The sequence below is a fragment of the Odocoileus virginianus genome, chromosome 28, assembly GCF_023699985.2.
Source record: "Odocoileus virginianus isolate 20LAN1187 ecotype Illinois chromosome 28, Ovbor_1.2, whole genome shotgun sequence".
NCBI classification, from domain to species: Eukaryota; Metazoa; Chordata; class Mammalia; order Artiodactyla; family Cervidae; genus Odocoileus; species Odocoileus virginianus.
Genome location: NC_069701.1, coordinates 34,781,010 through 34,797,238, shown reverse-complemented (window position 1 = coordinate 34,797,238; position 16,229 = coordinate 34,781,010). Strand labels below are relative to the sequence as shown.

General features: G+C 43.0%; 1 protein-coding gene and 1 long non-coding RNA gene across 3 annotated transcripts; one reads left to right on the top strand and one right to left on the bottom strand.

Moving 5' to 3' along the window:
- The first annotated feature begins 369 nt into the window (after positions 1-369).
- LOC110153024 (uncharacterized) lies at positions 370-7,415 on the top strand. 2 transcript variants are annotated; one of them, XR_002318535.2, is made up of 3 exons: positions 370-483; positions 4,862-5,083; positions 5,757-7,415. It is a non-coding gene; the product is annotated as an uncharacterized lncRNA (long non-coding RNA). The 2 variants fall into 2 exon arrangements; XR_011484222.1 differs by having other exon boundaries at positions 4,862-5,905; positions 6,125-7,415.
- Positions 7,416-12,421: 5,006 nt separating this feature from the next.
- On the bottom strand, positions 12,422-16,013 carry LOC110153015 (mammaglobin-A-like). The gene is made up of 3 exons (XM_020916881.2): positions 15,886-16,013; positions 13,701-13,888; positions 12,422-12,608 (listed from the first exon to the last, which is right to left on the bottom strand). Exons 1-3 carry the CDS (start codon positions 15,938-15,940, stop codon positions 12,570-12,572), a joined length of 282 nt encoding a protein of 93 aa, XP_020772540.1. The 5' UTR covers positions 15,941-16,013; the 3' UTR covers positions 12,422-12,569.
- Positions 16,014-16,229: the final 216 nt, after the last annotated feature.

The following is a 16,229-nucleotide window of genomic DNA, read 5'->3' as shown; positions in this document are numbered from 1 at the left end:
TTGGAAAACCAGCAGACTGAGAAGATGGTGAGCTACTGCCCCAAAGAAGCATCTTCCCTGAGTTAGAATACAGGCTTCTTTTACACTAACGCTGAGAGCGGGGTGGAAAAGGCGAGCATTTCCCGGTTCTGGTCAGACTGCAAAGGGGATGGGTTAATTTCTTCTTTCCTGTAGCCATTCACAGGTGGGCTTTGTCAGGAGGTTTCTTGGGAGCTAAACAGAGGTATTTTAGCTTTTATTTTTCTTTATTGGAGTATAAATGCTTTACATGATAGTTTCTGCTGTACAAGGTGAATCAGCTGTGTGTATGCATGAATCCCTCCCTCTGAAGCCTCCCTCCCGCCCACCGCCATCCCAGCGCTCTGAGAGTGAAAAGTGAAAGTGAGGTTGCTCCGTCGTGTCCCACTCTCTGTGACTCCGTGGACTGTAGCCTACCAGGACCCTCCGTCCATGGGATTTTCCCAGTCATCACAGAACGTGGAGGTGAGCTCCCTACGCTACATAGCAGCTTCCCACTAACTATCTATTTTACACTTGATGGTGTATATATGTCAATCCTGCTCTAACAATGAAAGGTATTTTAGCTTAATTCTCCTGACATGGGAGGCTGTATTCCCAGAGATGGGCCGTTCTGTATAATTTAAGCTTGTAGGCAATATCCCTTTATGACTAACTTGTAGCGAAAGCAACAGAATACAAAGCTTAAAGTAACAGATGCAGGTCCAGTATAGAGTCAGGTTTAATCTTTCCTTTTACAAATGGCAACCCGCTGCAGTATTCTTGTCTGGAAAATTCCATGGACAGAGGAGCCTGGTGGGCTACAGTCCAAGGGGTTGCACAGAGTCAGATGTGTGACTGAGCGCACACACACACACACACACACACACTACAAATGTAGATTCATCATCGGAACAGCTGAACCATCTGAGAGAGCTATTGATAGTGGGAGAGGCTGTACCTGTGTAGAGGCAAGGACTATATTGAAACTTGTTTCTCAATTTTGCTGTGGACCTAAAACTGCTCCAAAAAATAAAGTCTACTTTAAAAAAAAAAAAAGGAGGGACATATGTTGTTAAAATACTCTCTTCAAACAAGGGGGGAAAAATCCATGGGAAAAGAAAAATCAAGGAATCTGTCACCCCTTACACACGACTGATCAAAACTACCAGGGAATTAAAGACATCCTATTGAAAACACTATTAGAATTCACGAGAATTCATCAAATTAGCTGAATACAAGGTCAAGATCAGGATACAAACTTCAAACACAATTGATAAGCCAACTGCTATGGGTATAGAGCATAATGGAAATAATGATAAATGGACAAAGGTAATGATAGCAACAACAGAAATATGCTGAACTATATTTAATTGGAAATAAGCAGACCTTTAAAGATAACATCATGAAACTCTACTTCTGGATGAAAGAGGGTCTACCATAAGGTTTTGCATAGTAGTCTAAATAGATATTTTTATATATGTGTGTGTATTATATATATTTATATATGACTATTTTAAGTAGCTGATCTTTTAAAAGCCCTGGATTTGTACTCCCCTCCCATTGCAATTACTGTTTTGTTTTCGTTTTTTTTTGGTTGCACACAGCATGTGGGATCTTAGTTCCCTGACCTGGAGTTGAACCTGGGCCTATAGCAAGTGAAAGAACGGAGTCCTAACCACTTGACCACCAGGGAATTCCCTATAATTACTTTATTTGACATCGTATTTCACATCTGTTTGTGTATCCCTTTACTAATTGTGGATAGAGATGACTTTACTCCTTTCGTCTTTTGCTCTCCCTCCTAGCTTTGTATGTGGACAGTTTCCTACTTTTCCTGTATGTTTGTTTTTTCTGGTGAGCTTTTTCATTTCATAGTTTTGTTTCTAGTTGTGGCCCAAAAAGGACCTAGTAAATACCAACCTTGTTTTCAAGGAAATGAGAAAACATCTAATGATGTCAACTGCTTTCAAATTACTCTACAAATTCAATGCAGCCCCCATTAGAATCTTAACAGGATAGTTGTGGGTTGGTTTTGAGTTCTAAAGTGCTGTTTGAATGTCTCAAAATTAGCATGGACTCACTTGCTAAGTTGAGAAGAGGGGCCTGATTTTGGTCCCAGACTCCTTGGGTTCAAGTCCAGCTCTGGCACTTTCTACTTGTGGGGACACCAGCAAGGTGCTGACCCTCCCAGCCTCAGTTTCCCCATCTGTAAAATAAGGCAATAAAATATTGCTTACCTCATGGGATTTGTTTTAAGATAAATAAATTAATAGGGGAAAAATGTCCATCACAGTATCTGGTGGTAAATATCAGCTATGACACTTACATAACAAAGGGGATAAAGAATATAAATACTAAGTGAAACAAAATAAATCGGCTCATTTCCAAAGTCCAGTGTCAAGGTGACTTTACTTGACTCTGCCAGTGAAGAATGTTTATTTATCCTAAATGCGAACAAAGTGCTTCAGAATTTGTCTCTGGTTCCATTGAGACTTCTCTCAGTAAAGAAGAGGCCATTACTTTTCAATCACTTTTATTTACTGTTTTATGGCCAGTTCTAAGTACCTGTCACTGTGGTTTTAATATTGTTAATACTGAGTATTACTGACTACTACTATCTGTAATACTGACTATGCCTAAAGCAGGAAGGAAGGTTATAGGAAGTGGTAGGTGGAGAAAGATTATTTATCCCAAGACAAACAGGGACTCAAGCCCTTAGCAGAATATTCTGGGCAGTCACATCCTTTTGGCTGAGATTGAAATCCCAGGGATTCTCTAGGTCTTTGCCAACTACAAACTGGCACTTGCCATTGGCACTTGCCATCTAACTTTACAAGGATTAAGTCGCATGCTGCTGCAGGTTATGATTTTAAACACCCCCTAAAAAGAGTTCAGGGTGGAGAGCAGAAACGAGGCATTCTGTGCTTGGGGTTGTGGGGAGGGGGAACTGGCAGTCTTCAGATAGTTAGATGCTTTCAGGAGCTGATTTTGTGAGCCCAATTCTTGTATCTCCGCATATCTAGAAATGCACCAAAATCCTTCATGGTGACGACTGCTCTTTATGACTAGCAGAAACCTTCTGAAAAAGTATGTGCTTGATTGCATGTATGCCTCCTTCACCAAAATTATAAGTACACTTACCTTCCCCTACCTGCCTTTTTGGAGCAATGTCTCAGAGCTCCCTGAGGGGCTGTCTCCTGGCTGATAGTCCTCATTTTGCTCCAAATAAAACTTAACTCACAACTCTCATATTGTGCTTTTTTTTCTTTTTAATTCCACATCTTGAAACTGATGAATATACGTCCCACCTCCCCTTTCACAATCCCTCTTGTTCCAACTTACCAAAGACAGTAGGTCTCTGCATCATCCACCAGAATCTTAACACGGAGCCTTGACCCTGACTTTAGAAATTCCTAGACCTCAAAGAAACAGTTTAAAGTCTTATTTGGTGATACAGAGCAAAAAAATTTTTTTAATGCCAATATAAATTTTATTGGATTATTTGAATAATTGTGTTGGAATTTGGCTTAATAAATGCTACAGAGAGAGAAGAGAGAGAAACTTCAAAATTATTCATTGGACTCTTCTCTAGTAAAAGTGCTGGTAACATAAATCAGGACTCTAGAAGTCCAGATCTCCAGATCTCCAATTCAAATATCACTTGCCAAAATAACAATAATAACACTTAATATTCCTGACACTATACTACAGTAGGGAAACAAAAATGAAATACATCACAACATAACAAAGTGCTGCTGTTATTTAGCTGCTAAATAGTGTCGGACTCTTTGCAACCCTTTGGGCTGTAGCCTGCCAGGCACCTCCGTCCATGGGATTTCCCAGGCAAAAATAATGGAATGGATTGCTATTTCCTTCTCCAAGGAAAAATTGTCTCTATCAAGTGATTTCTACTTCTTTGCCTTAATAAAATCCAAAAAGGAGTTACTTTAGCTGTGACTGATAAAATTATTAAAAATCATTTTGAGTGATAAATTACCACACCATTTGTAGACTGTAGTTCAGAATGACTGAAAGATTTAAACGGCATTGCTATTACAAAAATAGTTCATTCTACAACTGCAAATCACGTGACAAGTGTTTTCAGAGTTTACATCCATGAAGATGAAATACATGAATAAAAGTACCTCACTTTAGCAATAGACAGTAGAGTCTGCCTGCAATGCAGGAGACCCAGGTTCAATTCCTGCATTGGGAAGATCCCTTTGGGGAAGGAAATGGCAACCCACTCCAGTATTCTTGCCTGGAAAATTCCATGGACGGAGGAACCTGTCAGGCTACAGTCCATGGGGTCGCAAAGAGTCAGACAACTGAGTGACTCCACTTTGTTTTCCTTTTTCACAATATCTATGCATATATAAAATAAAAAAGAGTCCTCATTCAGCTCATGAAGAGATATATTTATCAATACAATTTTACTTCATAAATTTAAAAGTATCAACAATTAAAATAAATATCTGGTCTTTGTCCAAAGCTGTAAACATCTTTGCTGGTCCCTAAATTGCCAATGCAACTTGTCTTGCAAACTCTTTGAAGCCATTTTATTCCTTCTTCCCTTGCATTTCTGCATTGTGGAACCTGAGATGTATGCCCTGAGGCTCCCCAGGGAAACATGTGAGTGATGTAGTCACTCCTTACTACTCCCACAAACCACCTGCCCACTGCTCTCCTACGCCTAAAGCAGCTCAGAGTTTGGGCCACGGCTGTGAGCTGCAGATGGAGGTATGTGATGTGGGAAAGGCCTCGGGGCATCAGAGATTGTTGCTGTCTCCTTGTTCATCAACTCCTGCCATGAAGTGATGGTCCTGTGATGTCTAAATCTCTTGTCTGTGTTATCCCCTAGGCAGAAGGAGATAGAAGATATTAGAAATGCTTGATTTGCTCCTGAATTCCCTGTAACACTTACTGTGTGCACTGAGCTACTCGTGCTATTCACAGTGCTGGGTATCCAGCCAGGTTTCAGCTGAGACACAACCTAGACTTTGGGGACCATTCATCCACTTGTAAATTGACTTCATACACCATGAAGCATCAGTGGGGTACCCCCACGACCCAGGGATGTCAAGTAAGTACACTCTTTGGATGGCCTAAGACCTCCTTTCCTGAGAAGGCAGAAGCTGTGTTCATTACAATACATTTTGCATTTGGAATTAGCTTCAAACATGCAGAAACATTGTACTGATATGTATAGTAGAATACTGGCATACCGTTACCCAGACACATTTTTTTAAAAATTGAAATATAGTTGATGTACAATATTTTTTAAGTTGCAGGTATACAATATAGTGATTCACAATTTTTAAAAGTTTTATCCCATTTATAGTTATTATAATATTTTGGCTATATTCACTGTGCTGTACAATATATCCCTTGTAGCTTATTTTATGCCTAGTAATTTGTGCCCATTAATCCCCTTCCCCTCCATTGCCCCTCCTGCTTTCCCTCTCCTCATCGGTAACCACTAGCCTGTTTTCTATACCAGTGAATATTTCTTTTTTGTTATATTCACTAATTTGTTTCTTTGTATTTTTTAGATTCCACATATAAGTGATATCATACAGTATTTGAATTTCTCTGTCTGACTTTTCACTTAGCATAATGCCCTCCAAGTCCATACATGGAGTTGCAGATGGCAAAAGTTCCTTCTTTTCTATGGCTGAGTATAATTCCATTATATAGATATATACCAGATGCACTTACTGTTGATGCATGACTTGATTTACTTTACTCTTTTGCAGACTTCTCACAAAGACTCAGTCCCAAGCTTTCAATATATGAGCTGAAAATTCCAACAGACATGCCCAGCTTCAAATATGAAATTATACCCATATATTCCATCTACCCCAGAGCTGTAGCATGGTTGTACATGCACAAAACTAGGGACAATGTAAGTGTTGAAGAAACTACAATAAGCAGATCTTGTGTGGCTGCAAACTCTCCCAGGTCAAGAACATGCAGGCTGCATTTAGAAAGATCTGAGGAGCATTGCATAATGAAACTGTCAAGGGCTGTTGATTTCCAGGCAGAGTTCCAGAAGTTTCCTCTACCAAGTAGAGGCCACTTGAATGTCAAGGACTCTCCCTCCATTCTAAGTTGTTTTCTGCAGGAGTCAGGATTACCAGACCAAGGTGAGGCACTGTTCAAATACGTCTGTTCTTCCTGGGGATCGGATGTCACCTGAAGCAATTCCAGAGGGCAAGCTGCCTTGCAGGAGTGCAGCCAGGTGCTAAAGACTCTCCCTGCCCCTCCTGCAGTCGGTAAGGTGAGCTGCCGGGTCCTTGAGGTACATGCTTGGCATTGTAGGTCAGCCCCACAGGTGCAGGAGACCTCTGGGGTCAGCAACTCACAACCCCATCACAGGTTCCTTCCAAATAGGGGAGTTTGAATCCTCTGCAAACACAGTTGCCATTTATGATGATGAAATTAGCAGTTTTTCCCCATCTTTCCCCTTGAGAAAAAAAAGGAATGATGCTATGGCATTCATGACATGTTGAATGTACATTTAAAAAAAAATGAATTCTGAAAGAACAGTGTGGAGGAGGAAGCCAAACAATCTCAAGAACAGGGAACTGTTGAGCCCACAGTCACTGTAGGATCCCCAAGGCTGTTGACTTTGATCGCTGGAAGGACTTTCTGTTCCCTGCAGTGTTTTGTAGTGGAGGGGACAATGAAAGTTTTTTGTTTCTTGTTTCTTGGCCCTCATTCATCTCCATTACCATCTAACACTTACATACATGTAGCCTTCACTTCTTTCCCCAAATCCCTCTCACTGTAGATTTGCTGCTTTTTGCTGCTGCTGCGGCTAAGTCGCTTCAGTCGTGTCCGACTCTGTGCGATCCCATAGACGGAAGCCCACCAGGCTCCTCTGCCCCTGGGATTCTCCAGGCAAGAATGCTGGAGTGGGTTGCCATTTCTTTCTCCAGTGCATGAAAGAGAAAAGTAAAAGTGAAGTCGCTCAGTTGTGTCTGACTCTTCGCGACCCCATGGACTGTAGCCTACTGGGCTTCTCCGTCCAGGGGATTTTCCAGGCAAGAGTACTGGAGTGGGGTGCCATGTCCTTCTCCAGGGCTACTTTTTGGGTGTAGGACAAAAGACATAAAAGCTTACAGGGGCTTCCCTGGTGGCTCAATGGATAAGAATCCACCTGTGAATGCAGGGAACACAAGTTCAGTCCCTGGTCCAGGAAGATCCCACATGCTGTGGAGCGACTGAGTCCCTGTGCCACAACCGCTGAGCCTGAGTACTGCAACGACCGAAACCCGCGTGCCCTAGAGCCTGCACTCTGCAACCAGAGGAGCCGCTGCAATGAGAAGGCCACGCACCACAATGAAGAGTAGCCCCGCTCACCACAACTAGAGCAAGCCCGTGTGCAGCAGCGAAGACCAGTGCAAAGGAAACTAAATGAATAAATAATTAAAAATTTAAAAAAAGATCTTACAGGAATTTTAAGCATATGTGTTGGTTAGTTGATACACTCACTATGCTAATTAAGTCTTTTGTCATGTCATGGGCAAAAACTTACAAGCTGTTAATTCTGTTACAGGTCAGATGTTTGCCTTCACTGTATCAAAGATAAGACCAAGACTCTGTAGATTGCAATCACTGTGTGCCTGGTAGGGTCTCTATTTATTTACTTGCTGAGTTAGTTCCTTTTTCCTACCCATCTCTCCTCTGCCGGAACTGAAGACCCGTGTGTGACACATCCCAGGCTCTCTTGCCAGCCGCCTTCTTGTTAGGCTCTCCAGTGAAGGACACTGATGAAGATCGGAAGGGGGTTGGGGGCAGGAGTCGTGTGTTCTGAGCTTCTGACGTCGCCTCTGGCAGCAGCTGTGGCAGCAGTGGGTAGAGCAGACCCACAGCACAGCCGTGGCAGTGTTTACAGCGGTGGCTTCATGTCTTGGTCCTTGGTCCTTTGGTTCCGGTTCAGGTAGCTCAGTTTTGACAACACCTGCCCCCATGGGATGGGCAAGACCTTTTAGTTTTCAACTCCAGTTTGAGAGGCAGTATCATCTTCTGTAATTATCAATCCTTGTGGATCCTTTATGCTCCCTTATTCCTCTTCCAGACTTTCACCTTCATTATGAACTTCTGTATGAAATTTGCTCTGCTCAATATGCCTAGAAGGTTTTCTATCTCTTGACTGGACACTAACAGACAACTGGATGCTCCTCAGAACCCAGTGGGTGCTAAGGTTGGGCAGTGGGAGTATTTGCCCTTGGTGTGGGCATACAGAGATTCTGTGCCTGTGGAGCATTTGAAAGTGATGGGTAGAAGTGAACCTGCCCTGGAACCTACTTTTCTAAATCACGTAAAGTACACCTCCTTGAAGAGATATAGGTATAGGTTCAATAATTTTTCAATGTTCCTTTGCCCTGGAGCAGGTCACTCCCAGCACCCTGTCCTTGAAACCCTCCCAACTTCATGCAGTCATTTAGGCACCCAGGCTTTACCACTGAAGCATCTGATAGAGCCTTAGGATTCTCCTGGATCTTGGAGTTTGGTGGCAGATGAGGGAATAAGGAGGGGAGCTTTCTAGGACAGGCCTGGAGGAGATGTTTCTCATGACCCCCACATTCCACTGGCCTGAACTCAGTGACATGGCACCATCCCGGGGAAAGAAGATCAGCCGTGTGTCCTGGCTGCAGAAGAGACTGGCTTGGTAAATAGCTCTCTGATATCTGTTTTTTAATATCCTTACTGTTTATAGCATAAACTATTTTGTAAACTGTTGATAGTCAAAGCTATGGTTTTTCCAGTGGTCATGTATGGATGTGAGAGCTGGACCATAAAGAAGGCTGAGCACCAAAGAATTGATGCTTTTGAATTGCGGTGTTGGAGAAGACTCTTGAGAGTCCCTTGGACTGCAAGGAGATCCAACCAGTCCATCCTAAAGGAAATCAGTCCTGAATATTTATTGGAGGTACTGATGCTGAGGCTGAAGCTCCAAAACTTTGGCCACCTGATGCGAAGAACTGACTCATTGGAAAAGACCCTGGTGCTGGGCAAGATTGAGGGCAGGAGGAGAAGGGGACAACAAAGGATGAGATGGTTGGATGGCATCACCGACTCAATGGACATAAATTTGAGCAAGCTCCAGGAGATGGTGATGGACAGGGAGGTCTGTCGTGCTGCAGTCCACGGGGCCGCAGAGTCGGACACAACTGAGCGACTGAGCAACAAAAGAGCATAAACTATTTTGTAAATTGTTGATCCTGCTAGGCAAACACTATATTTCATTTCTTTATTCCTTTTTAGAGAAATGACTTTAAAAATTATTATTATGTTTAAAATTTGTTGACCATGCCCTGCAGCATAAGAGATCCTAGTTCCCCGACCAGTGATGGAACTCACACCGCCTTGGCTTAGAAGATTGGAGTCTTAGCCAAAGGACCATGAAAGTCCCTATGTTTCATTTCCAACCCCATCATCCTCAGGAAGACCCATTAACAAAAGCACATTTTTTTTTCAGCAGCTTTATTGAGATGTAACTCACACATCATAGAATGCATGCATTTAAAGTGTACCCTTCAGTGGTTTTTAGTATATTCAGAGTCGTGCAATCATCCCCACAGTCCATTGTAGAACATTTTCATCACCCCCAAAAAGAACCCTGCAGACAGCCGTCATTCCCCACTCCCATGACCCCTTCAGGCTTAGGCAGTAAGTAATCAACTTTCTGGGCTTCCCAGGTGACTCAGTGGTAAAGAATCTGCCTACCAATGCAGGAGACACAGGAGATGTGGGTTCAGTCCTTGGGTCAGGAAGATCCCCTGGAAAAGGAAATGGCAACCTGCTCCAGTGTTCTTGCTTGGAAAATCCCATGGACAGAGGAGCCTGGCAGGCAAAATCATGGGGTCTCAAAGAGTCAGACATGAATGAGCAACTGAGCACACACATGCACACAATCAACTTTCTGTTTCCCTTCTCTCTTCATGTTGCTGTTGAAAAGCCTGATGTGAGTTCTACTTATTTTGTGGGAAACATGTAGGTTTTTCTTTTCACCCCTGAATTTCTGAAATTTATTCATGGAAACTAGGATTTATTAAGACTTGAGTCTTTTCCATCCGTCTTAGTCCTCACTGAGCCCTGTTAGTCAGAAACTCATCAGGCACATTTATTTCTATTACCATTCCCAGTCAATTGCCATCCAGTTTGTGCATTTTTTTTTTACTGAAATATTGTTGATTTATAATGTTGTGTTTGTTTGAGGTGTACAGAAAAGTGATTCAGATTTGTATCTATCTATCTATCTCAGATGATTCTCGATGCTGTTCATGCATTTTGTGAGTAGTTTAACTTAAGTGTTAACTTCCAGGAGATGTAATATTTGCTTAAGTCCAAGACACGTGTTAGAAGTATAGCAAGAATGATGCATTTCTGCCTGGACAGATGTCACTGTCCTGTCTCCAACTCTAGGCAGTCAGAGTCCTACAGAGTGTAGTTAGGAGGAAAAATAGGAGAAACATTTCCACGAGGTGTTTTCTGTATATTTACCTTGCCATAAATCTTAAACATGACACTCATGATTCCAACCACCTCACTGGTCTCTAGGATTCCTGTTTCCACCAGAGTTTGTTAGTAGTGCATTTTACGCAGGAATTTAGCTCTTGTGTACCTACTATCTGCTCTCCATTCCTTATCCTCTTAGTGCTGATGCTATATGTCAGGTAATGAAGACTGCAGTTTGCAGAAGACTACCCTTTTCCACTGTAGGGTGACAGGTCAGTGCTGGGGACAGACACTTAAAAAAAAATATTTAGGAAGTATTTGTCGATTCATTGATTTTTAAAGCAGTGTGTGTGTTTGTGTGTGTGTTTTTTAACCAAGTGATTAGAGGTTTTCCTATGATCATTCTGTTCTTGGTTTTCTGTTTGATTCCACGGTGGTCAGAAAGCATACTGTGTCTTTTGCTGTGGCCAAAGTCGGTTGAGTGATGTGCTGACATGGACATTCCAGAAAGCTGCTTCTGTTTGCTCCGATCTTCAGTGTTTCTTCCAACACTCCCATCTGCAGGACGTCTGGCAGTTGCTGGTGTTGTCAGCAAGGTCCTCCGTCACCCTCTTGGGCTCTGCATGGCTTTGCAGGCATTAGCCCCGCCAGCAGACATTCTTTGGTTATATCCTCGGCTGGGTGGCGTGCCTGGCAAACGTGTGACTGTGTTGAATGGGTACCCTGACTCCGCTGGGACAGCTCTGTGATGTCCTGGGGCAGATGGAGGCCAAAGCTGTCCGAGTGCTGAGACTGGGGCTGGGGAGAGACTTGCTGGCAGCTGGGAGCTGCCCTTGCTTGCAATCCTGAGACCACCTCCCTTCAAAGCTAAGACTGGTCTGACCAGAGAATGGCTCCCCTTCGCAGGACCCCCCTCTTGTGCCTCTTTCCTGTACACATTATACAGGAGGGAAGAGTCAAAACTTCGGGGTGCTGAATAGTCCCAAGAAAGGGACAGAGGTCTTCCTGGTGGAAGGGATGGCCCAGGAAGGAAAAGGGATGCTGGGAGGTGTGAGCAGAGGGGCAGGAACTTATCTTTGGTGAGAGGATTGTGGGGACTGGTAGGTAGAAGTAAGGGGAGCTAAGGTTCGATTTTAAAATTTCTTGTTTTGGTTTGTTCCAACGTAGTGCACGTTTTCCCCGATCTTCCTGACTTCATAGGTCATTGTGTGAATGAGGGGATGAGTTACACTGCCACTCGAGGGACACACCTGGGGACAGTCACACAGTTCTATTAGGGGGGCATCAAACATCTGGTGGCTCAGTAAAGAATCTGCTTGTAATGCAGGAGACCCGGGTTGGACCCCTGGGTTGGGAAGATTCCCCTGGAGAACAGAGTGGCTACCCACTCTAGTATTCTTGTCTGGAGGATTCCACAGACAGAGGAGCCTGGCGGGTTACAGTCCTTGGGGTTGCAAAGAGTCGGTCAGGACTGAGCGACTTACACTCACTCAAACATCTCAGGAATTAGGCTAAATAATATTTTTGTGAACTCATGTTAAAAGTTAAGATTAGTGCCATATATCAGATTTTAAAGTCAAGACATGATTCATCCTGGCTTTGCCTGAGTTGCCTCTCTCACTGGCTCTGTTCCCAGCCCTGCACACTTGGGGCAGAGACAGAAAGAGCTGAGAAGTTGCCCCCCATGGCCAGCAGGGTTCAGAATGAAGATGAAGACTGACACAGGTCAGGGAACTTGGGTATGACCCAACCACCTGAAACTCCCCTCTAGTTCCTGGGGAGGTGGGGATGAGGAGGGGAGGAAAACCCAGTTAATGTTGGGTAGAAACGGTAAGGGACAAAGTGCCTTTCAAATACCTCTATCCTTCACCCGAGAGTTATTTAATGATTAATTCTGTGTGTGTGTTATATGTGAAGCTCTCTAAAGTCTCCATTTGAATCAGATAACAAAAAAGATATGCGGATACTTTATTGAAATGAAAACATATCTGAGGTTTCAACAATTGTCTTGCAGTGTGTAGATTAAAGGAAAAAAAGACAGGTAGCTTGTGGTATATACTCATCGCCAGTTGACATTTCTGAGCCAAAGGTCTTGTAGAAAGTTAAAATATTTTACAGAATACACTGTTGTAAATGGTTTGCTGAAAAACAAACAAAAAAAAATCACTTAGATTTTCAGCTCCCTCTTGCAAAATAAAATCTTGCACAATAAACGTTTCTCATTGTTATCTTGAATGCGTTCACACACATCTGACATCCAAGAGAATTAGTACTGGAAGTTAAATCAGAATGATCCCATTTATCCTATCATTCAGGAGACATTTATTAATGCCAAAGAAGTGCTGGTGCTTCCAGATCTTTTCCCCACCAGAGATCCTTGAGTAAGTTCTTTTCTGCACATTTCTTGCTGTAATAACTTATCTATAACGATGCTACATATATTATCAGTTTTCCATAGAATCGTGACAATCTCAGCTCCAATACAAGGACCCGAGCCATTTTTGAATTGCTGTGCAGACTTTCTGTCAGAAATATAAAAAACAGCCTGGACCTTTATCTTTGACTTTGTAGCCTGCAGAATCTTGAGGGTGTGACTCAGAAAGATCCATCTGAGCTAGGCTTTTCAAGAAAAAAAGTCTAGCATCCTTCATTGTAAGGATCATAGTAAATGATGTAATTTAAATTACATAGTAAATTATGTAATTTAACATTTTCACCATTTCAAATATACCTAACACCATATTCACTCTGCAGTCAGTATGACCAATCTCCAGACTGTCCTTAGGTTGCAAAATGAAACTAAATACCTGTTAAATAACTCCCTTTTTCCTCAATATCTGACTTCTGAAAACCACTATTCCACCCTGTGTTTTTATGAGATTGGCTACTCCTGAAACCTGGTATAAGAGTTAGGCTACCTTTGTCTTTTCGTGACTGGTTATTTCATTGATCATAATGTGTATGTGTGCCTCTGTACCTACTGAGGAAATGAGGGTTAGGTAGACCTTTTGCTTTTCCCTGTTTTGTCTTTTAAATTTATTATTCACTAAAGGTTTCAGGACTGTAGCTTTGGATGTCTTTCTTACTGTCAAAGTCATCAGACTCACCATACAGTGAAATAGACGGAAATAAAGCGCACTCATCACTTGCTTTGCTGTAAGGAATAACAAATGTAGAGTCTATTTGTCCCTGTCCCTTGGTTGTAAAAGCACATCAGAAGAAACTGAAATTACCATCATCTGTTCGAAATTGGCCAGAGTTTCATTTGACTGCTGGAGAAAACATTGCTTTAATTCATCTACAGCGTTTTTCTCAGTTTCACTCTGTGTGAACGCTTGAACATAGTCTCTATATTCATCCTTGGACACAGTGGGATCAATTGCTTTTTCAATCACGTTGCCAAGAAGAGAGCAGCCAGGACCTGGGAAGAAAGAAGGCAAACACAGGCTCTGTTATGGATGCAGGAACATCTTTGAGGGGCAGAACCATGATGGCTGTCATTCTTTTACATCCCCGTAGAGATGTCTATTCAGAAAGATTATGGTGAATGGTCTTCAGTTCTCAATTCTTTGAGAGTAAACTTGGGATCTGGGATTTCTCTAAGACCTAAAACACCTGTGCTTCTTCTTGCTAGCCTCTAGAAGCCAAACCTTATGTAACCTTGACTAAGGAGGGCATTGAGGAAGTGAGACGCTCTGACTCAGGGCAACATATTAAACTTTATCTGGTCTTTCCTTGTTCAAAGTCATATGATGCTTCACCATTATCATTCTGAGTAACAAGCAAGATTTCCCAGGATTGTACATGTACTGGTTCTAGAATATTGTCCATTAGCTCTGTTGATGCTAATGATTTTCTGAAACAAACAAAATAATGTACAAATGAAATTCTTGTTTGTGAAGAGATCTGTTGTGGCGACCTCAGTTGGGTAGAAGAAAGAGCTCTGGAATTGGATTAGAGAGAACTGGCTTTTATTCTTGGGTCTGTAATGTTTTATTTAGCTGACCTTGAGCCTGTCACCTTGAACGCATCTGCAAGTACTTGAGGAACAAATGAGGCAGGGGTATTTATTTATTTATTTATTTATTTATTTTTTTTTTAAATTTTTATTAGTTGGAGGCTAATTACTTTACATCATTACAGTAGTTTTTGTTATACATTGATATGAATTAGCCATGGATTTACATGTACTCCCCATCCCAGTCCCCCCTCCCACCTCCCTCTCCACCCGATCCCTCTGGGTCTTCCCAGTGCACCAGGCCCGAGCACTTGTCTCATGCACCCAACCTAGGCTGGTGATCTGTTTCACCCTAGATAATATACATGTTTCAATGCTGTTCTCCTGAAACATCCCACCCTCGCCTTCTCCCAGAGTCCACAGGTCTGTTCCATACATCTGAGTCTCTTTTTCTGTTTGAGGCAGGGGTATTTAAAAGAGCCCTGTAGGACTTCTTTGGTGGGACAGTGGATAAGAATCCGCCTGCCAGTGTGGGGGATGTGATCCCTGGTTGGGGAAGATTCCACATGCCTTAGGGCAGCTAACCCTGTGTGCTACAGCTACTGTGCCCACGCTCCAGAGCCCTTGCTTTGCAACAAGAGAAATCATCTCAATGAGAAGCCCTTGCACCCTAGTGAAGAATTGCCCCCACTCACCACAACTAGAGAAAGCCCGGGAAAAGTAAAGAATACCTAGTACAACCAAGAATAAATAAACAAAAATGGAAAAAAAAAAAAAAAAAGAAAAGAGCTTTGTAAGTTGAATAAAGTAAACTATGTCTGTGACTTATTACCGAAGACTAGACTAGCTGGCCAGGGCATTATTCTCTAGCTGGCTCTTCACTGGGGAAGGAGACCTCCAAGGAGGTGTGAACTCCCCTCTTCAGCCAACATTGAGCAAGGAGGGATTGGGAGGAAGGGCATTCCGGAAGGGCTCAAATCAACTATGAAAACTTGTGAAGAGTTGGGGCTCCCGGCTGGGTGCAGGACCATGGGCCACCCACTGCAGCCTGAGCTTTATACCTTCTGGCAGATTTCCTGTTTCTTTTCATATTTAAGGAGACTCCAAGAGTGTCTCTTTCAGGAAACTCATCTGGTATAAAATCAGGAATCATCAGAACATCTCTTCCCCTTGCCCTGCTGAAATGCCTAATTCTAATAGTCAGTCACTAGCCTCGTCCAGATCTCATGGCCCCTGTGATGATGGTGGGATGCCCTGATGTCGTGAGACACTACGTGCAGACCCAGGGCAGAGGCAAAGCCCGCGAAGGGCCTCCTTTCAGAGGTTCTGGAATGAGTGATGATGCTTAGGTCTCTGGTGGGCAGGCCTGTCCTGTACTGGTGCTTGGGGAGTGGGCGCTCTTGCACAGGGAACCAGACAGCAACCTTAGCCCCACATCTGTGCACCCCGTCAGCACTCACCTGCATAGCAGCACAGGGAGAGGGCCGCCAGCATGAGGACCATCACCAGCTTCATGTTGGAGGCAGCTGTTGCTGACAAGTCAGTCTAACGTGTCAGAGAAGAAGGAGCTCACTTTAAAGGTGAGCGCCCAGAATGCCTCCTTTTATTCTCCAGGTCACCACGCTAATCCTTCCCACAAACGAGGAAATGAGTCACAGGACAAACCTGGCATGGGACCAGGAAACAACAGCAAGAACCAACAAGAACCCGGACAGTCTGTATTTCTGTTGGTAGAAAACTGAGGAGACAGAGTCTTTGGGACCCCAAACAATTTCAGAACTGCCATCATGATATATGACTTTCA